Below are 22534 nucleotides of genomic sequence, written 5' to 3' on the forward strand. Positions count from 1 at the left end.
AAAACCGGAAGAAGGAATAATGTACTTCAGCCGACTATGGAAAGGCAAAACATCTTTATTAATCAAACAAATGGAAGAAATCACCGGACAAAAGCAATGAGTTTGATTATGTAAAGAAAAAATGAAACTATAACAAAAAGCAGTAGCTCAAAAATAAAAGAGAAAGAAGCATATTGGGGAGAAATAATTAGAGTAAACCCAACAGCAAAAGGCCCGACTCCAGAATCCCCCCAGAAATGGAGGCTGAATGGCCCCAGTCAAGAGCCTTTGATGGGAAGTCAGAGGCCCTTGTTCCAACCCTACCTGATGCTACTTAATAAGTGTGACCTTGAGCAAATCACCTCCCCTCTTTAGGCCTCAGTTTCCTCACCTGTAAAATAAAAGGAGGGGAAGCAGATGATCTCTAAAGTCCCCCCCACCCAACTCTTAAGATCCCATGATACAAACCCATAAGAATTACCCACATACATTCCCCAATGGAGAGATGGCCAAAGAATGAGAAAAGATGATTTCTGAGGCTAAAGATACAAACTGTTAATAACTGCAAGAAGAGGTATTTGAATTCCCTAATGCAACAGAACAACCTCCAGATAGGATCTAGCTAGGCCCATTTGACTGCCAAAAAAAAGCAGACAACGGCACTCTTGACTCACCATTGTCAGCTCCCCTGGCTTTGGAGACACAAAATGGCAACACCCAACAAGAATTATAAAGCCGACACCACTGCCTTCGGTTCCAGTGATACTATGGCAATGCTTTGGTAACGACAATAACATCATCAACAATGGACAGATTGTGCAAGCACCGCACGTGCATCATCTCTGGACCCTCAGCACTGCACGTGCGTCACCTCTGGACTCTCACGAACAGATTGTGCAAGCACCACATGTGCGTCATCTCTGGACTCTCACGGACAGATTGTGCAAGCACCGCACGTGCGTCATCTCTGGACCCTCAGCACCGCACGTGCGTCATCTCTGGACCCTCAGCACCGCACGTGCGTCATCTCTGGACCCTCAGCACCGCACGTGCGTCATCTCTGGACCCTCAGCACCGCACGTGTGTCATCTCTGGACTCTCACGCACAGATTGCGCAAGCACCGCACGTGCATCACCTCTGGACCCTCAGCACTGCACGTGCGTCACCTCTGGACTCTCACGAACAGATTGTGCAAGCACGGCATGTGTGTCATCTGTGGACCCTCAGCACCACACGTGCGTCATCTCTGGATTCTCACGGACAGATTGTGCAAGCACCGCACGTGCGTCACCTCTGGACCTTCGTGACAGCACTGTGAGGTAACTGCTACTATCGTTATCCCCATTTTACAGACTGTCAGAGAGTTAAATTGACTTGCCCAGGGTCACACAACTAGACGACGACTAAGGCAGAACTCCATCCAAGGTCTTTCTGGCTTCGAGGACAGCAATTCAGCCACGCAAAGAAGAAAAAAAGGCCTATCAGTTACAGACATATTCTGATCTAGCTCCCGAAATGGCACATCACATCACCTGTCTTTTAAGTGAACACATTAGCATTAAAGATGTTCTCACACTATTGGCTTTAGCTCGTCAGTTCAGAAGCCAGTGGGAAACTCACTAGTTTGCTGTTGTGAAAAGGCCTTCTACGTTTATGACTCTGCTTCCCCTATTTAAGCACACTGAGGTTTGTTAACATGCTCAGAAATGGCTGGAGTCCTTTGGGCCAAGCAAGACTTCCTAAAAGCCATAGGGCTCGGATGGGCAATAGAGGAACCGTTCATTCCTTGAGGCTCCATTTCTAATCTGCCAACATGAGCTTGGTGCTTAATAACCAAAAGCAATGTGATCATTGCCATAAATGTTTCTCCAATTGAATTTGTTGTCAGAGCAGGTGAAAGACCGAAAGACCGTCTTTAAATACAATGCATGCACATGCCCTTAATTACTTATTCACAAATTCCCAAGAGAAAATTAGAGACAACTAGTATTACTATTATTCATGAATACACTTTATAAATATGGTCTGAAAGGTTAAAGAAGCAATGAAATTCTCCAGAATCAGTCCTTGGCAAATCAGTATTTCAAGTTTATCACTGTCTCCCAGCTGTGAGAAAGGCTCCATGTTCAAAGATGGCACATCTCTGATTAATAGTCATGGCCTTAGGGCTAAAAATAGGTGCACTTGGTGCCACATGAATGTGTCGAGCACATGGTGAGTGAATAACTCTGGAGGACAGAAAAGAGAGTTACAATGCGTCTGAATCCAGAGCCAAGGGGAAAGGGAAGGTCAAAACCTGCCCAAGATCAGTCATGGCCAACAGGAGCTCTCCATCAAACTGAATTATCTGGCTGAGGATCTCATGGAAGGATACGGGAAAATCGGAAACGTCCAAACAAGGCAAAACTAAATAAACACCCTTAAAGGACTGAGCCAACAGGATCTGAAAGGGGCAAAAATGTGGAGTTGCAATTATTAGTACAAAGCGGAGAAGGTTAAGGGCAAAGGGTAATTCCTGTTTAATATTTCACCTCCCTGGAGCACAATTAGAAAGACTTAAATTGTTAGGAAGATTTAGGTTACACATGAAGAAAACTCCCCTGATACAAAGGGGTTTCCTGTTTCAAGGAGTTTAGAGAGTAGAAGGAAAAGAAGCCCAGGCACAGAGTCAGACAGCCTGAGCTCATGGTCCAACCCAGCCGCTTCCAGAGCCTCACTGCCCCTCTCCCAGCCTCAGTTTCTTTACCTGTAACTTGGGGACAATCATGCCTGTACTACAGACTTCAAAGGACAACTCTGCAGGGGTGGAAGAAGCCTAAAGACGGCAGATCTCACTGTAGCCTCCCAACAGCCATGTGAGGCAGGTGCTCTCAGCATTTTTACAGATGAGGAAATATATGAGACTCAGAGAGGCTTCAGGAAGTCACAGCCAGTAAGGACCAGAGATGGGACAGGAAGCCAGGCCTGACCCTCCCCACATGACCACAGATGGGGACAACTGAGGGACAGTCTGGTCCAACCCCTACACTTTAGAGGTAAGAAAACTGAGGCTGAGAGAAACAAAGGGCCCCACCCACAATCGAAAGAAGTTAGTCAAGGGCAAGGCCTGACCTTGAACGCAAGACAATACCCAAGTGCCTTCACTGTCTTCACTGTTGTCCAGTCACATCCGACTCTCCATGACCCCATTTGGGGTTTTCCTGGCAAATATACTAAAGCGGTTTGCCATTTCCTTCTCCAACTCGGATTCTACCCACTGCACCACCTCACTGCCCTTTAAGATCTCTATCCTTGTCCTAAATTCTTATGATAAAGGCAGCTGGGTGATTATTTGCCAAATTGGCCTGGGAAGGGGGAGTGGGGGGCGGGGGAGCAAGGAGGGAGATTGAGAAGGAAGACAAACAAGTAATTAATGAAACAACTAGGAAAGTATGTAGCACAATCAACGTGTTTCCAAAACACACTGATGCATCAGCATTACAAGGAGACCAAAATGGAGAGGGCTCTAAGGACACCAGATAGGAGAAGAAAAGTCAGGAGTCCCCGGCCCGAGCCAGACTTCTCTGTCTACTTCCTGGTGATGTTGCTAAACACCCACAAGATCCACTGGGGCTCCATGAACGAGGCCTGACATCAATTAACACTGGCCCCCTTGGGATGCCATTCTTCCATATAAACAAGGCCGAGCAAGCCCCTCATCTAGTCCCCACCTTGAAGGCAAAGTCCCAGTTTTCAGCCTGACAACCAGGTTCAGCTGCAAGTGTGAATAAAGCCAGAATTTTACAAAGGGCGAGCAGATAAAGTAAAACCAGCAGGGACCGACAGGCAGAAGGCCACATCTGAGCGGCTCAGATATTTGCTAGCCGCATGACTTGGGTCAGTTTGCTGCACCCACATACATTTCTTCATCTCTAAATGGAGATCATCAAATTAGCCCTTCCTACTTCAAACACCTGCTGCATGGATCAAGTGAACCAAGGTGAAGGTGCCCTGAGAAGCAATAAATGACCATGATTATCATACAGATGCAAGATGTTTTATAAACAAGAGCACATGACACTGATTATGTTAGAATAGCTAGTATTTACTGTGTGACAGGCACCATAGAAAGCACTTTCAAATATCATCTTATTGGAGTCTCACACCAGCCCTGGGAGGTGAGCGCTATTATTATCCCCATTACATAGTTAAAGAAATTGGGGGGCATCTAGAGCACTGGCCCTGGACTCAGGAGGACCTGAGTTCAAATCTGGATTCAGACACTTGACACACTTACTAGCTGTGTGACCTTGGGCAAGTCACTTAACCCCAATTGCCCTGCTTTACCCTCTCCAAAACAAAGAAAAGAAACTGGGACAAACAGAGGTTAAGTGACTTACCCAGGACCACAGAGCTAGCTAGTGTCTGAGGCTGGGTTTGAACTCAGGTCTTCTTGACTCCAGGCGTAGGGCTCCATCCACTGTACCACCTATATTACTGTGTTATTAATTGTACTACTCAATTATAAGGAAACCTTGATTGCCAAGATGAGAGGGCCATATGTAGCTCGATTTTTCTGCTGCTGAATTTATGAGTATTCAATACATACAAAAATAGTTATCACACTTTAAATATGATGAACGACTATAAATTCAATATAAATTAATATTCTACTGTATTACTTACAAAGCTGCTCTTAAGCCATCTGAGAGATTTTACATCACCTATGTGACCAATAAAGTTTAAAAAAACACTGGGCTTTGTGTTCACATCCCATTAGTCAGTTCAAGACACGAACAAAATTCATTTGGATAAACAAAAGATCTAGAATATCCAGGGAAAGGATGAAAAGAAGCTAGGGACAAAGAAGGAAGAGCACTTCCAGACCTCAAACTATATTATAAAGCAGCAGACACCAGAACCATCTGCTACTGATTAAAGAATAGAGAAAAAGACCAATGAAACACACTAGACGGGGGAGAATCAGAAACAAGAGAAACCAATAACCCAGTGTTTGACAGAGTAGAAAACCTAAATTACCTAGGGGAAAACTCCTTACCTGACTAAAAAAAAAATGCTGGGAAACTGAAAAGCAGTCTGGCAAAAATGAGACAGACCAGCACCTCACACCACACTACACAACGCATTCTAAATGGATGTGAGACCTTAACATTAAAGATCATAGTACAAAAAAAATTAGGAGAGAAACAGATTATTTACCTGTCACAGACAGGGGTAAGAGATATATTCTTAACCAAATGAGATAGATACAATTAAAAAGATAAAATAGATAACTTGATTACCTGAAACTGAAAAGTTTCTGCCAGATAACATTAAGGCTTCTAGGATAAGAAGGGGGAGTGGTCAAAAGGGAAAAAAATCTTTGTATCAAATTTCTCTGCTAAAGGCTTAGTATCCAAGACAGATAGCTAGATAGACAGAGAGATAGATACACACACACACACACACACACACACACACACACACGCACACGCACACAAACACACACACACACCACACATACACATTATACATAGATGCATACAGTATACACATATATACACATATATACACACATACATGTGTGTGTACGTGCATGTATAAAACAGTCATTCCCCAATAGATAAATGGTCAAAGGATATGAACAAACATTTCTCGAAAGAAAAGCTGCAAAGTTTTCATAACCACATGAAAAAAATGCTCCGAATCATTGATAATAAGAAAAATGCAAATCAAAACAACCCTGAGGTTTCACCTCGTACTCTGCAAATTGGCAAAAATGACAAAAAATGGCAACAGTCAAAGTTGAAGGGGCTGTGGGAAGATACATTACACTGATACATTGTTGGTGGAGCTGTGAAATGGTACAATCATTTTGGAAAGCAAATTGGAATTATACAAATAAAGTGACAAAAATGTCCATACCCTTTGGACCAGAGACTTCATTACTGGGCTTATGCCCCAAGGAATCCATCCAGAAGAAAAAAAGGTCCCATATACTCCAAAATATTTATAACAGCACTTTTTTGTGATAGCTAAGAATTAGAAACAAGTAGATTAAAAAAAAAAGAAACAAACAAACAAGTAGATGCCCATCAACTGGGAAATGGCTAAACAAACTGGGGCGCATGAACATGCTGGAATATTACTGTGTTTGAAGAACTAATGGAGGGTGCAGTCCGCAGGGCCAAGAAAACAACGTACACAGTGACTGCAACAACGGAAAGGACAGCTACACACCCAAAGATCAAGAGGAAATGTAACCGAATTCGAAAGATCAAGTGGGACCTTGAACGCAGAGACGGAGGATCACTCCGGCCGCCCCGGCGCACAGCTGTTAGTTACACATCGCACAGGTTTTGTCAATGCGTCCATCAGTCATGCTGCCTTTCCCCCCCTCTAAATAAATACTGTTTATCAGATGGGATGCCTCTCTGGGAGGGGGATACACAGGATACAATGATGATGTAAGAAACAGAAAATATCGATAAAAACTTTTTTTAAGCATTATGTGGCAGAAGTGAAAATAGGATTTCTCTTGAAAAAGAGAAGTTCGGGGTGCCCCTCACCCCCACCCCCACCCCCACCCCAGCAGCTGTGATATGGAAAAGTCAGGCTCAAAAGAAGCAGCCAGTGACTCACGCAGTCAAGGCGCCAGGGTGTGAGGGAAGCGATGGTGGAATGAGCTAGGCACTCAGAGACACAGACAAAAACCCATCCTCAGAAGCAAAGAATCAGTCACAAATCCATCCCACTACAATTCTAAGTATTTGTATTTCAGAAACTGGCCACACTTGGGGGTTCACTTTGCAATTCAAATGGCTACAAACAAACGTTTCCCTGGAGAACTTCCACCAAATATTTGCCATTTATTTCCATAACCAATGATACTGATAAGCTATTTGTCTACTGGGTGGAGAGCCTCCTATGGGGAACCAGGGAAGTATTTACTGCTGACCGGCAGCAACGGCCTCTTACAACGATGGGCCAGAAGTCTGCGCGCCCTGAGATGGGCAGTCCAGACCTTGGCTGACCCCTGGGATTGATTTAATAATGCAGGATCTTCCCGATCACAACGACAAAATGACACCACCATACCCTCCCTTCCCCTCCTTCCTGTTCTGCACATAGGATTTTGAAGATGCTCGCCCAGAGCAAAGCTGCTATCTGGGAAATGTTCCCCAAAACAACCCCAGGGGCAGCATGGGCACCCCCTAAAATTGTGAAAAGCTGGGAAGGCATCAGAACATGAGAGACACACAAGCAGAGGGAGCGGAGAGGTGGCCTCAGGGCCGGGAAGGCCCAGGCTCCAGCCTTGTCTCTGCCACATTCAGTACAGGCTGGGTGGCACTGACCATCACCGAGCCTTCGGTGCCCCAGGCAACTCTCAAACTCTGGACTTGTGGGCAGATGACAATCTGAGCTGGGAGTTTCTTCCCAGGGAGCTCTCATGGCAATAAAATCACAGGTCTGCTATCCACAAATCAACCCCCCAAAAAGGCCTTAGGAGCCCAAGGGGGTGAGGCAACACCAGCTGTCCTCCTCTAGGACTGCGGGGAGGCTCCAATGAGGCAATCCCCATGAAAGCAGCCTTGGAAGGACAAAGGGTCATTACTGCACAGGACCTACGGGACCACGATTCCTCCTTCCAAGGCACCCAGCACCCCTAAAGAGCTTCCCAGTGATGGAAGCCTGGCCTTGAGGCAGAGGGACAAAGCGGCTCCAGATGGAAAGTGGCTGCCAGTGCCTCAGGGAGATAGGAAGCGAGAGCAGGAGCCAGGGCCCATCCATCACTGCATGGCCCACAGCTCATGGTGAGCACCTCACAGGCAGCCACCCTCGGTGTCCTCTACACTCAGTCCAACCAGAATCCTGATCTTCAGGGCTCGGCTCAGCAGCCAACTCCCCTGACAGGTAGTGTTTCTCCCTTTGCCACCCCCCGCCCCCCCCCGTAATTTACTGTATCTTGCATAGCCTTAGCTGCATACAGCCTATTCCCTACCAAAAAAAAAAAAAGTAAGCTCCCTAAGGGCAGAGATTGTCTCATTAATATCCTTCTGTCTCTAGCACAGGACCTGGCACACACAGCACACACTAGCACAGCGTCTGGTCCCTCATAAATGTGGATTTGAATTCATAAATGTTTCCTGAACGTTTAATTAAATTTGTTATTTAAACAAATCTTGGAGAAACTAAAGCAGTGAAAAAAGTGTAGTAAAGAGGCCATATCAATCAACCCAAATGTACCATCTGAGAAGCAGCAAGACATAAGCACTGGCCATGGACAGAGAGACCTGAGTTCCAATCCCACCACCACACTTCTGACTGGGTGACCCTGGGCAAGTCAGTGAACTGCTCTGGGGGGCGCGATGGCCTCCCAAGGCCCCGTTCAGCCACGGTGCTACAGCCTCAGTTTCCCCATCTGTAGAATGAAAGAGTCCTTTCCGGCTCTAACTCCACGTCCTTCGACCGTGTTCATTAAAATACTATGAAAAAACAGAGTGAGCTCTCCTCTGCTCAGACTCCAGAGAGGAAGCCAAAGCGGCCTCCTGCCGGCCTCCTGCGTGGCCGCGAGCCGGACCCCTCACCCGGAGGCCTGTCCTGGTCTGGGGCGGCTCCCCGGCTTGGACGTTCAAGTGGGTTCTCTGGAAGCCCATTCCAGCACAGGACCGGGAGTGGAACGTGCGGTGTGTGCCGCCCTCTAGCGGCAGCCGGGCCATGTTCACTCACTCGGTTCTCCCAGTGCTTCACTGTGCAGGCAGGAGGGCGGCCCCGCTGCACCGGGTCAATGAGGAAAGGCCTCAGAAGCACCAAGATCAGGGTAATGCTGCTGCCAACAACAGTAACATAAGAAGCGCTCCTCTGTGTTCTCTCACACGACCTTCGCAACAACCCTGGGAGGGAGGGGCTGTGATTACTCCCATCTTACAGAGGAGGAAACTGAGGCAGTGACCGGCCCAGGGTCACACAGCTAGAGTGGCTGAGGCTGGATTTGAACTCAGGTTTTCCTGACCCCAGGCCTGGCGCTCTGTCCCTCTGGGGACCCCCAGGGATCTCTAAGCCTCAAGGCAGCAGACAGCAAAGCCCAGCAGTCCATTAGAGGGAATATGGCCCAAGAAGAGACCACTGCAGCCAACATGCCCTTTGTGGCAAAGCTGGGACGACCCTCATAGCGGGCAGTCAGGAGAGCCAAGGCTCGTCCCCCATCGGCTCTGAAAACATGCCAGGGTGTGGAGGTCACGCTGATACACACACACGGACAGTGCAGGGGCCATGTGCGAGATGACCCACAATGGGCACTTCCATGAAAAATGCAGAATGTGAGTGAGGCGGCCGCTGCTCATAATGGTGTCACGTGCAACAGCGTATGCCATGCTCCACCACCACAGGCCCCCGCCTCGGCCAAGGAGGGAGGGAGCCGCCTTCTCGGGCCATCAGGACTCTGTTCTTCAGTTCTGATTATTGTTACTGTCCTTCTCACCACTGATGTTGCTGAAGTGATCGCGCATGTCATTTTCCTGGCTCAACTTACTTTGGTTTTCTTAGTCAATTGAAGTCTTCCCCTTCATCCCTGCAGTCTGCATTAGTCATTTCTTACAGGGCAATAGCATCCCACTGTATTCATGTGCACAGTTAATTTAGCCATTCCCCAAACTACCAAAAAAAAAATGCTGCTGCAAATATTCTGGTGCATTTTGGCCTGTTTCTACGTCTGACTTTCTTGGGGTATGTGTCTATCAAGCAGACCTGAAGATCAAACAGTACGGTCAATTTAGTCACTGTTTATCATAATTCCAGATTTCTTTCAGCTCCACCAAACATGTAATAGTACACCTGTCTTTGCATAACCTCTCCAACATGACTATTTCCGTCTTTTGAAATCTCTGTAAATCTGCTAAGTGTGAGGTCACAGTTGTTTTGATTTGCATTTCTCTTATTAATAACAATTTGGAGCACTCTTTCACATGGTTGTTAATGGTTTGCAATTTTTGAAAACAGTTCATCTCCTTTGGTCACCTATCACTGAATGGTTTGAGGTCTTACATATCTGTGCAACTTCCCTACCTGTCTTGGAAATGAGACCCTTATCATGGGATAGTCGATTTAGAGCTGAAAGAGACCTTGAAGCCCAATGAGTCCAGCTCCCCCAATTTTACAGATGGGGAAAATGAGGCAAACAGAGATTAAATGACTTGCTTAAGGTCATACAGCTAGTAAGTGACTGAGGCAGGTTTTTAACTTGGGTCTTCCTGATTCCAAGACCTATGCCCTACTACACCACACTGACAGTCTGTAGATTTACCGCAAAGATTTTTTTTCCCCCAACTAAATGCTTTCCACCTTATCCTACTTACATTGATTTTGGTAGTGCAGAAGCTTTTCCATTTCATCTAACTGAAATCATTTTATCTTTTGTGATGGCCTCTGTGCTTGTTTAATTAAGAATTCTCCCTCTCTCCACAGCAACGAAAGGTACTTGATCTGGTTCTCTTCAAAGAGATTCTGATGCCATGATCTTTAATATTCAGGTCACCCACTCATTTGACCTAATTGTGGTAAGTGGTGTAAAATGCTGGCCTCATCTGAATTTCCACCAGTGCTCCGTCTTGCCAACACCCATTTTCCCAGCAGTTCTCATCAGATACAGAGCTTTTCTCCAAGTACTCTATGTTCTTAGGTTGGTTTTGCTGAACTGGCTTGGTTGAGGGTTTTTTTTTTTTGGTTCATTCTTCATTATTCTTTGTTAGAAATGACAGTACTTTGGGTAAGAGAGAGGAAAGGAATATATACATATATATATATATATATTGTACACACACACACACACACACACACACACACACATATATATGTGGAAACAAATAGGATGTTAAAACCAGAAATGTGTAATATATAAACAGATCGTAAGAGTCTGAAATCCCACTTGGGTCTAATGAACACAGGCTCGGTTTTTTTCCCTACAACACTGTTCTAGATGGTCATCATCATTATAATAAATAATAAAGCATTTATGGAGCACCTGAAGAAACTCCTCCAAAGCTCTTTCCACGTTATCTCATTCGATTTTCCTAATAACCCTGAGAGCTGGGTCCTGTTATTACCCTCCTTTTACAGATGAAGAAACTGGGTACACAGAGGTTAAGTGACTTCCACAGGATCACACAGCTAGTTGAGTGTCTGAGGCTAGATTTGAACTCCGGTCTTCCCAACTCCCAGTGCGCCGCTGTATGTACTTACTGTCCAGCTACCTCAGACATCTGGTCATTCCTTAATAAAAATAAAAGATAACGTAGCTTTAGAACAACCACCACGGACTCATTGTCTTGGCATCCCAAGTTCACAGCATCACAGCCTCACCTTCTCTTCCTGCACAAGAGCCAGATCCTCTGGAGCAGGGGTGGGGAACCTCGGGAGTAGCCTTGTGAGTGAGTCCAAGTTTTACAGAACAAATCCTTTTATAAAGGGGATTTATTCTGGGAAATCTGAGTTCAGTCAAAGGGCTGCACTTGAGGACCTAGGGCCACATGTGGCTTTGAGGCCCCAGATTCCCCACCCTTATCAAAAGCCTCTACAGATGGTCTCCAGTGTCAGATGCGCATGAGATCCATGGGGGTACACGAAGAGAACATTAGGCCCTCTCTTCATATCTTCTCAATCTAAAAGAACACCATTAATACACAGGCGGCATGCCATTGGCGCCCTCCCGCCACCAGGGCATCAGTGACATTTCATGCATATTTCCTGCAGTATCCCGTGGAGCAGGAAGAGCCCAGCAGGCCACAAGACTGGCAGGGCACCCTTCCCCATCACTTCCCTTTCAGCATACCACGTGCCTGACTTTATGAATTGACATATTTAACTAAATGAAGCCCCTCAAAATGGCCAAGAAGATGAAGAAGGTTCTCGCCAGGAACACACAGACTGAAGAGAACACGGTCGCGCTAACACTCACCGTCAGCCATGAGGCCGAATGAGACGCAACAAGAAGCCGCATGAGCAGATGCGCTGCCTTTCTCACGGCTCAGTGTTGAAAAGAAACGTCAGCCTGAGCTCAAGACGAACTCCTCACGATTCTTAGACAAAAAGCTGAGGATTCTGAAGTGGCTGACCTCATCTGGGACGCACGGGCCATACAGAGCAGATAAACACGCGTGATCTGGCCCTTGTGGGAAGAAGCAACGACTCAAGAGTGAGTAAGGAAGCAACTGCTCTTTGAGAAAAGCTTATGCAATGAGTGAGCATGGGGAACACGACGGAGCTGCCTCCACTGTCAGGGCTTTCTTGCTGAAAACAACACGTCACCTCCAAAAACTCTCAGTTTACACACACGCCTTTACCCTTGGAAACAGAATTTTCTAAACTATCCAAAAATCTTCCAAATTCAGCGTTCCGGGGAGTTCTGAACCATTTGTTAAAAATATAAACAGGCGACACTTGATGAGTTTGCGAGAACACCGCTGGTGTGAGGGGAGATGGAAGTTTACCAACCCAATTTCAACACCAACCTCTGTGTGATGGGCAGAGGAGACCAAACGCTGGGAATCCTCACCCGGCAAGGGGCACAGCTACCAAACAGAGCTTCCGCTGAAACCAAGTACTGAAGAAAACCGAGCTCCAGACTGCTCTAACACAAAGCGCAGCCACCATCGATCGTCCGCAACAATAAAGCGCATCTGAATGCATCACTCTCGGTGAGACGCGCTATTGTTAATCATTTTAGCAGTAAGAAAAAAAGGGAGGGGGTGCCATTAATAGATAAAATAAAATAAATACTTTAAAGACATTTGCTGGCTGTGTGACCCTGGGCCAGTCACTTCACCGCTGCCTGTCTCAATTTTCTGACCCGTACAAGGGGAATAAGGACAGTGCCTATGTCCCAGAACTGTTGTGAGGACAAAGATGGGATGATATCTGTAAAGAGCTGCGTAAGCCGTGAGGGGATGTGACTAAAATATTGTTAACTTTATCTTTATTTCATGACTTTCAGCATCTGTTTGTGTGTTTTCTAATGTTATGATTTTATAACATAACGTCGCAGAGCACAGAGAGCTGGCCTCCACACAAAGGAGTCCTGGGTTCGAGGCCATGACGCAGGGGAGCCGCTGCTCAGAGGGACTCTAGGACAAAGAAGAGTTTCCTCCCTTGGGGGCTCCCTGTGGCGGGTAAGTCACGGGTACGGCCCCTCCCCTCTACAGGGTACGCAATGCTGATCTACAATAAATCAACGGATGGATGGGAGCATGGGCGCTCCACAATGTTTTACTGATGGGTCGCTTGCGTGGGCTTCTCTCCTGATCTCAAGAGCAGAGCGCATCCGCTTCCCAATACACTGAGGCCGCTCGCCTGCCAAAGGCCCGTTGTCTCCCCACGCCCCTACCCATGGCCACCCACGGGGACTGCAGCCAAGGGGCTCAAAGGGGGCTTACAAAGTGCTTTCCACGGTTCATCTCCCCTGGTCTTCACTATAATCCTCAGCACTGGGGGCTATGATCATCCCCATTTTATGGGTGAGGAAACTAAGACACAGAGATGTTAAAGTGACTTGCCCCAGGTCCCACAGCAACAAGTGAAGGAGGCAGAATTCAAACTCAGGTCTTCCTGATTCCAAGGCAAGGCCCCTCCCCAATACCTACCTGCCTTACAGCTGGCAGGGACAAAGCCTGTAGGCAAACTTCCCATTGGCCTATTTCCACAGAGCCGAGAGACCCCACATGTCACGGACTGAGGTCTGAAAGCCCCTAGGAGGACCCCAGCAGACAGCGACCCCGAGCTCCCAGTAAGGAAGAGCCCAGATGAGGCCCAGAGCCCCCAGGCTAACAGACCAGTACCTTCGCCTTCTTCATGCTGTTCACCATCGTGCCGAGATCCTCCACATCCATCACTGGGCCGAGGCCCTGGCCCTCCTCAGCACCTGACTCCTCCTCACTCGTGGTTTCAAATTGTCCTTCCTCCTGTACAATAAACGTGCAAAAAAACCTTCTTCAGTGGATTTCAGCGTGGATCTAGTGAAACATTGCATGAGGGCCCAGCGTCATGGGGCCATCTTAGCTCCTAGTGTCTTACCTAGAAAAACCAATCAAGTCTCAGCATCTAAACGCTCACCCTCCCAGGCCCGGTGACAGACGGCAGGAACAGCTCAACCCTAAGCCACAACAGGGCTGACAAGTCATAGATGAGAGGCCAAAAGAATCACACAAATATGGAGCCCTGCCCTTCCCCCACACCTTACGTTTTACAGATGAGGAAACTGAGCTCGGGGAGGTGGCAGGAGCACAGACTTGGAACCGGAAGAGACCTCGGGGTCCATTTAGTACAACTTTATCACTTCAGAGCTAAAGAAATTGAGGCCCTGAGAGGTTAACAGTGGCTTAGAGGTAGTGACAAAGGTAGGATTTGAATTCAGGCCCTCCATTCCAAAATCTAGCGCCCTTTCCTCTATAAGCCAGCAGCCACTTGGGGATCTCTGGAGGGAGCTTGTGGATGGCAGGGATGGGTAGAGGTAGAAACAGGGAGGAGACCTTGGACCTGACTGAAACCAAGGGGACCCTACAGCGGAGAGCAGACAAGGGACCTGGTACACAGGCTGCTTCCTCCCCTTTGGGTCAGGAAGCCCACATGTGCCTAGCCCTCTTGGCTGGCAAAGCGAGGAAGAGGGTGCAGTGGGATGGGCCACAGGGAAGAGGCCACTCTATCGGCTAACTGAGGAGGAATTCCGCGGCCACATCATCCCCTGAAGGCGCAGATTCATCACAAAGAACAAGGCAACTTCCCCTTCCTTTCCCTTCTTCAACCCTCTGCTACCAGAAGAACCAGAGAGGCCCAGAGCCCAACCAGGATGGAGGGGCTGAGAAGAAGGAGACTGGAGCTTCTGGCTGACCAAGGCACTGCTCCAGGGTGGGCACTGGCAGCCTCCATTTCTATCTGGGGCAGAAGCTTTCTTGGTTTCCTCTTCTGTAAAATGAGGTGGTTGGATGAGGGCCTCCGAGGTCCCTGTCTGATCTAGATTGACGGCCAGAGGAGCTAATCTAACATCCCCCAGCGTCAGAGCAACAAAGATCCTGAAAATCCAGTAACCTCTTTTATAGATGAAGAAGCAGAGGCCTCAATAATAAAGTCTTTTACCCAGGGTTGTACAAGTAGCCAAATAGCAGAGTTAAACTTGAACCCAGGACCCCTCCCCTAGCACCACCACCCCTGCCCCCCGCTCCAATTCCAGAACTCTCTCCAATGTTCTTTCATTGACGTGGAGTCACCCACAGACACACGAGCTGGGCAAGTTCAGAAAGACTGGAAGGAAGCCACCAGAGGAACCTTGGCCACGCTCCCTTGGTCTGAGGGCAGATGCCCCAAATTCCCTAAGGATGGCCTTTTCGAGAACCCCTGGGGATCTGCACAAAACTGTAGGCAAGTTCTCTGCCTTGGTTGGCAGGAGGAGAAGGGGTGTGCCTCTGCCTATCTCCTGGCTGCCTCCCACCACCAGCCTAGACAACCATAATCCACAGATACGCTCACTGCCCAGGAAAGGGTGCCAACCAACTGCCCAGCCCCATGACTTCACAGACTCCAGCCCTGGATGTGGGGTCTTCCCTTTAGAATATAAACTCCTGGAGGGCAAAGTCTGTCTTTCCTTTGGTCTGTGTTGGTATTCCTGGCACTCAGCATGGTACACACAGTAAGCACTTAATAAATGCTTTTTGTTCATTCATTCTTTTAGATACTAGCACCGGCCTCCTAAATCCAGTCTTCCCCTGTAAAGATGGAAAGAGAACCAGCAGCCCCTCTCCTGCTCTGTGTGAGGCAGGGTCTTCATAGCAAAAAGCAAGACAGGATCCTTAAAACTTTACAAAAGTCCATTTCCTGTTGTAGTTTAGAGAACAGCCACCATCTCTCTGCCTTCAAAGCAGCCCCATCGAAAAGCTTCCAGGACGGGTGATGAACCAACCAGCAAGTGTTCATGTCTCAGGAAGAATGCAGCGAGAGACATTCTGCATTACCGTGCTCAGACTTGGAAGCAATTAGATGTAAATATTCTTAGGGACAATTAAGGAGAACAGACTGGGGATGACGGATGGAGGCAGGTGGTGAAGAAGACTCCCCTTTGGGTCTTTAAGATCAAATGAAATCACATTTGGAAAGACTTTCCACAGCACTCTCTGGGAGCTGGCTGTTCATCATTATTCATTACCACTGTTATTAGTAAATAATGGAAAAAGCACCTAATTCTTGTGGTCAAAACAGACGCCATCCACCTGAAATCAAGGTGCTGGACAGTGGGAGTCACTCGGGCATCTTCCAGGTGGAGGAGATGAAATAAAATAGCGTTTGGGGCACATCTGGAGAAGGCGGGGAGGGGCAGGGAAGGGCAGGAGGAAGTTAGAAGGGAGGGAGGATGGGAGGGAGTAAGGGGGAAAGAGAAGGAGATGGAAGGGAAGAAGGAGGTATGGAAGAAGGAAGGGGGGAGGGAAGGAGGAAGGAGAGAGAGAGAAAGTGGAAGGTAGAAAAGGGGAGGAGACAGAGAAGAAAGAAGGCAGGAAGGGAAGGTGGGAGGAAGAAAGGAAGAAGGGAGGAAAGAAGGAAGGGAGGGAGGAGAGAAGGAAGGGAGGGAGGAGGGAAGGAAGGAGGAAGAGAAAAAGGAGAGAAGGAAGGAAGAAGGGAAGGAGGGAAGAAAAAGGAAGGAGGGGAGGAAGGAAAGAAGGAAGAAAGGAAAGAGGGAAGAAGGAAAAAAGGAATGAAAGGAGGAAGATGGGAAGGAGGGCAGGAAAGAGGAAGGAGAGAGGGAAGGAGGAAGGAAGAGAGGAAGAAGAGAGGGAAGGAAAAAGGAAGGAAGGAAAGAAGGAGGAAAGAAGAAAGGAGGGAAGAAGGAAGGAAAGAGGGAGGAAAGAAAGAAGGGAAGAAGGAGGGAGGGAAAGAAGAAAAAGAGGAAGGAAAGAGAGAGGAAGGAGGAAGGGAAGGAGAAAGGAAGAGAGGAAAGAAAGATGGAAGGAGGAAGGAAAGGAGGAAGGAATGATGGAAGGAGGAAGGAAAGGAAGGAAGGAAAGGAGAAAGGAAGGAGGAAGGAAGGAGGAAGAAGGAAGGAAGGAAGGAGGCAGAGGTGGGCACGGGGATCACTGTACCTCTGGGGCCTCCTGCCGGGGCCCCACTGGCCCCACACCCTTGCCCTCCTTCTTAAGTCTGCATTCGCCTTTATCACAGCTGCCCCGGCGGTGGCTGCGGCAGGCCTTCTTCTCACCGCTGCTGCCGTGGCTCAGGTCCTGCAGCCGGGAAAGGAATCGGGTCTGCCAAGCAGCAAAGTCGGCTTCCAGGCTCCCGTGCCTACTCCTCGCCACGTTGCCATCTCCCTCCCCGCAGGTCATGACGCGCCTGGCACTGAGCATCCACAAACATCTATCGACGTTTTTGCCGACCTGCAAGAAACAAGGGACGGCAGTCATGTGGGGACACGGTCCTGATTCTAAATCAAGGCTGAGGCAGAGAAATTAAATAGAAAAGATGGAATTTCCAAATGGCAAGTGTATGGGCCAATAATCAATTTGGTAAAACACAAACTCAGCAAATACATAAGACACCCCTACAGCTGATGTCTCACAAATGATGTTTCCAAGACAACTTCAGGCCAAGGACAAATGGCTCCGGCCCCACAAAAAGAAACACAGAAAGGAACTGAAATGAGCCCCAAAGGAATCAGGATTAAAGGAGATAGAGAAGACTCCATGAGGCCTCAGGAATGGCCATCAGGCGCACTATCCAGCCCCATTTAGGGGACACGAGCACAGAAAAAGACAAGAGTCGATGAATCCAAACTGCTCCCAAAGTGCTTCAGGTTTGCTGAGCTGACCCCATCAGGAGCTGCTGGGGCCCCAAGGACAGGTTAAGGGTAGGGTCTAAAAAAGAGCTCACCCTGGGCCAAGAACCAGGGAAGGGGCTGGGGCTGGGCATCTACACTGGCTGGGGAGGCTTACAGAGAGGGGGAAGTAGTAAAGAGTGAGGCCAGTGGGCCCTGACACAGGTTTGGGACCCTCCCCGCCATCCCCATCTGGCCTTTGGGGTGAATCTATAACTGGGCCTACACTCTGGGCCAGAGCTTCCAAGGGCAGCACAGAGGAAGCCAGGCTGTTCCCAGACTAGAGAGAAGGCCTCAGCCCGAGGCCACTGATGACTAACAGGAGGGGGCTGTCCTCCTAGCCAAAGTTGCTCAGGCTTAAGGAACTTTTATCTGAAAACATGGATCCAAAGTTTCCCAGGTCTCTACTGAGGCAGATTACAGGAGCCTCTGACAACAGAGATTCCAATTAAATGAAGACAGCTGTGAAATGCCCACCCCCACCCCCCCCACCCCCGTTGGACAACAGCAGCTGCTCCTTTCCCTCTAAAAGCAATCCACCAATCAGCCAACCAGAATGTAAGAAACACCAACCTTGTGTTTACAGACACAAGAGTAAGACAATCCCTGCCCTCAGTGGGCTCACGTTCTACTAAGGGGACACAACATTTTCACAGAAAAGCAAATCCAGGATATAGATATGATCGGTGGTGCTAAAGGAATGTGAGGGCATCAGGCGAGGTCTCTGAAGGAAACAGTAACCAGGTAGAACCAGGAAGGGAGCCAGGGCTTCCAAGAGGTGCAGTGCAGGGACAACCATGAGGTGGCTCCTGAAAAAGGCCAAGTGGCCCCAAACTCAGCTGCTTATGGAGTCAGCAGAGAGAGAAGGTGAGGGGGTGGAACAGACTGGCAACTGACTGGATACAGGGGCTGAGGAAGAGTGGGACAGTCAAGCAATGATCATCTCTGACCCACAAAGTCAACCATGAAACTGCCCCTCTCTCCTCTCAGCAGAGAGTGGAGAGCTACAGGTGCAGAAATGAGGGATACCCCGTCAGACCCGACCCAAGTGTTTGTCTTTGCCACAAAGGCACAGTGCATGAGGCTGGGCCAGCCTCCAGTAGGTCCGATGACAAGCTGAGGAGGTTCTGAACAAGGCCCCAAGATGCACTATGGATATCAATCACTGAAGAGCCAGTTCTCTGAATCCCACCACTAGAAAATGAATTTTCTTTGACCACAGCCACTCACAAAGACTGTCCAGTATAGCCTGAAGGGTCACCCCCTGCTGCGGGGAAATGAGCGCCTCCTCGGACAAAGGACAGCTCTTTGGAGCTTCCGTCCCTGGGGGACGATCCTGCTGGGAGGCCCCAGGATGGAGGAACAGCCCCATCCACACCAGCCAACAGGATAAAAGCAGCCCCTTACCTTGTTAAAATTGCCCTCATAGAATGAGTTTCCCAATCCAAAGACTGCGTATCTCATGCCCTTCAGATAAGTCTTGCCAAATCTAAAGTCATTCGATGCTTCCTGTAACCATTTGTAGAACCACTCTGCACCGTCTGGTGGTCGGCCATCAGTGTAGGTAGCAACCAGGAACACACAAATACTTTTACTGGTTACCTACAAAAAAAAAAAAAAGGTACTCCAAAGGATTTCCAAATCATCCTAATGAAAGGGGTATTTCTTTTCAAACTCACCTGTACATTTCCTTGGTCTCCAAGAAACAGAAGAGGCTTCTCCATGTATTATTAATTCTCAAAACAGAGAGAATAACTATGATTATCCCGATTTTATGGACAGGAGAAGTAGGATGGCCAGGTGACCGAGGACAGACAGGGGATGGAAGACGACCAGGGAATGGAAGACAACCAGGGGACAGAGGCCAGCCAAGTGACGGAGGATAGACAGGGGATGGAGGATGGCCAGGGGACAGAGGCTGGCCAGGGGATGGAGGATAGACAGGGGATGGAGGATGGCCAGGGGACAGAGGCCGGCCAAGTGATGGAGGATAGACAGGGGATGGAGGACGGCCAGGGGACGGAGGCCGTGCTGCCCAGAAGCAGGGGAGCCCTGCCCTTTAAACCTCCCACAGCCCCTGGGGCATTCATGGACCAAGAAAGACTGCTGGGAGCCTCAAGGATGCTTAGCCCTCTGCTCGGGCACTAGGAGTCTTTTTAAACACCATCGTCTCCTTGAATAGGGACTCTGAGCCATGGAGAGGGAGTGAGGGGTGACAAAAAGTAACAGAGAAGAGTCTAAAGACTGCCCTAAAGGCAGCAAAAAGAGATGCTCACTTGAAAACAGCTGGAGAATAAACCAGAGGGTCCATGTTAGAGTAGGAAATGTACCCACAGCCTCAGGCTCAGTTCTAAAAATACACACGATGAAAATCGCTGTGCAGGTAAAGAGCGGAGGGGAAGTGAAACCTCCTGTGACTAACATGACACAGTCAGGCCTCCCACCCAGCACGAGCCCCATCGGGTCTGCTCCCAGAGGCTGGATGGGAAATCCACTGGGCACACTCAAAGCCGGAGGGCACCTAGTTCATGCAGCATGTGGCACAGTACAGAGATGGGGCAAACAAGCGGGGTGACCCCAGGCAGGTTACTCTACCACTCTGCCTCAGTTTCCTCATCTGTCAACTAGGAATGAGACCACTTCAAAGGGCTGTTAGGGAGATCCAATGAGATACTACAGGCAAAGCACTTCGCAAACCTGGAAGTGCCATCTGGATGCTGGCTGTTATTATTATTACATAACGATGTAATTTTTAAATACATGATTATGTTACATGGTCTTTTATAACAGTAACAATTATGCCTGTAATCATCAGCCCTCTGAGCCACAGCTCTAGGGCACCTACCGTGCTTTCCATTCCTCCTAGGCTCAGGATTCCACATGGCCTCAGAGTTATGACCATAATATACATCGGGGTGGGGAACCTGCAGCCTCAAGGTCACATGTGGTCCTCTAGGTCCTCAAGTGATCCTTCAGTCAAAGGGCCACACTTGAAGACCTAGAGGGCCACATGTGGCCTCAAGGTTGAAGTTCCCCACCCCTGAGACCATCTGGCCTCAGATTCCCTTCTAAAGTCACCAGCAAATAGATCCTTTTTAAAGAAATTAAATTCATTCTGCAAAGTCCAAGTATTCTTGAGCAGCCCAGGAGTCAAAAACCAGAAAGTGCTTTGGTGCAGACAGAGACAAAAGAGGATTCATCACCTACCTCTTCTCCCAGGTGATCATCAGGGTCATATTCTTTCAAATTAATGATTGCCACAGGCAAACCAAGAGCCGTTACTGCTTTGGCCAGACTTGCTGCAAATCCCTGATAAAAAAAATCAGACAAAGTGTTTGAGAAACCCAGAGTGACAGAAGCGAGTCACTGGCCCCAGTTCAGCAGCAGTGAACTTTCTAGGGCCCATCTCAAATCCTTTTAAACACCACCTTTTTTTTTATTAACTCCCTCCATGGCAATCACAGATCACACATCATTGGATAAATGGTCACAGGCCACAAGCAGAAGAAGGAAACACACTGGAAGCAATTGCTTGAAGAAAAGCTGTGCCTCCCTAAGGACCAGAGGAATTGACCAAAGGGACCACTTTGCACCCTCCACGGAGGCTGGACCAACCATGCTGCCAGGCCCCAGGACCCGTGGCAAGGCTGGCAGAACCAGGGGACGTGGAGCAGAGCGCCTTGGGGGGCTCCCAGGCAGTGGGTTCCCAATTTAGAGGTGTTATCTCATCCAGCCTCCTCCTCACCATACAGGTGAAGACACCAAGGTTCAGAAGAGTTTGGCTCTCTCTGCCCGGCCCTATACTTGGCTCCCTGTGACTCTACCTTCTGAACCAATAATCCCGTCATTGGACGACTGCCCTGAGACTGTTATCGTAAAGGAAAAAAGCTACATCTGCTCAAACAGATGTACAGCAGCATTGTTTGTGATTACAAAGAACCGGAAACAACCTAAACGTCCAACAGTTGGCAAATGGTTGATTCAACCAGAATATGTAAACAAAATGCAATCTTATAATTTTGCTGTTAAAAATGATAAATATGAGGAATACAAAGAAACTGGAAAGGCTTAAGAAGTGCTTAAATTATGAAGTATAAACAGAAGAATGACAGGTACGCTCACCGTGGCGAGAGAAAGGAAAACAGAGACATGGAGAGATGAACGGCCAAACAGAACAGAATCCTGGGGAGGTATAAAGAATATATTCTATTATATATGTTCTAAATTATATATATTCTAAATATATTCTGTACAAAAAGTTCATTTTAAGTATGAAGAGTTACAAAGATCTATATAGTGAGGGTGTGCCCAAGAGGGCCTCGTGGAAGCCTCCTGAATCCCTGAATCTCTCTCCTGCCTACTTAAGAAGAGGCTGAAAACCCTAGATAAAGCTGCCCCTCTGAGAAGGTAAGAATTCATCTGGCCCATGCCCACAGTGAAGATGACAGGCTGAATCACATAAACTCGGACTTGGCCTTTAAAAAAAAAAAAGCTAAACCACTAGGGTCAGAGAAAGAATAAGGACTGAGACAGTCAGAAAGAAGTTGGTCAGACACACTCTCCCCCAAGAAGGAAGCCTGAGTGGCCCCATGGCCTTCCAGGGAACCACAGAGAACCAGGAGAGGGGGCTCCAGAGATGACACCGAGGGGTGTTGGTGAGCTGGTGGCATAAAGAGGAGCACTTGGACCAAGCCAGAAGCTTCGGGGACATGAACAGGCAACTGTGGTACACA

General features: G+C 48.2%; 1 protein-coding gene across 1 annotated transcript in view; it reads right to left on the reverse strand.

Moving 5' to 3' along the window:
- The window catches only part of LOC118858765 (S-adenosyl-L-methionine-dependent tRNA 4-demethylwyosine synthase TYW1-like), a 259567-nt gene that overhangs the window by 226254 nt on the left and 10779 nt on the right, over positions 1-22534 (reverse strand). Inside the window, exons 4-7 of the mRNA XM_036769387.1 lie at positions 21009-21110; positions 19209-19403; positions 17074-17364; positions 13789-13911 (exon numbers count right to left, since the gene is read on the reverse strand). Of these exons, the coding sequence (XP_036625282.1) occupies positions 13789-13911; positions 17074-17364; positions 19209-19403; positions 21009-21110 (711 nt within the window). The remainder of the gene's footprint in view (positions 1-13788; positions 13912-17073; positions 17365-19208; positions 19404-21008; positions 21111-22534) is intronic.

Source organism: Trichosurus vulpecula, chromosome 7 (genome assembly GCF_011100635.1).
Source record: "Trichosurus vulpecula isolate mTriVul1 chromosome 7, mTriVul1.pri, whole genome shotgun sequence".
NCBI lineage: Eukaryota > Metazoa > Chordata > Mammalia > Diprotodontia > Phalangeridae > Trichosurus > Trichosurus vulpecula.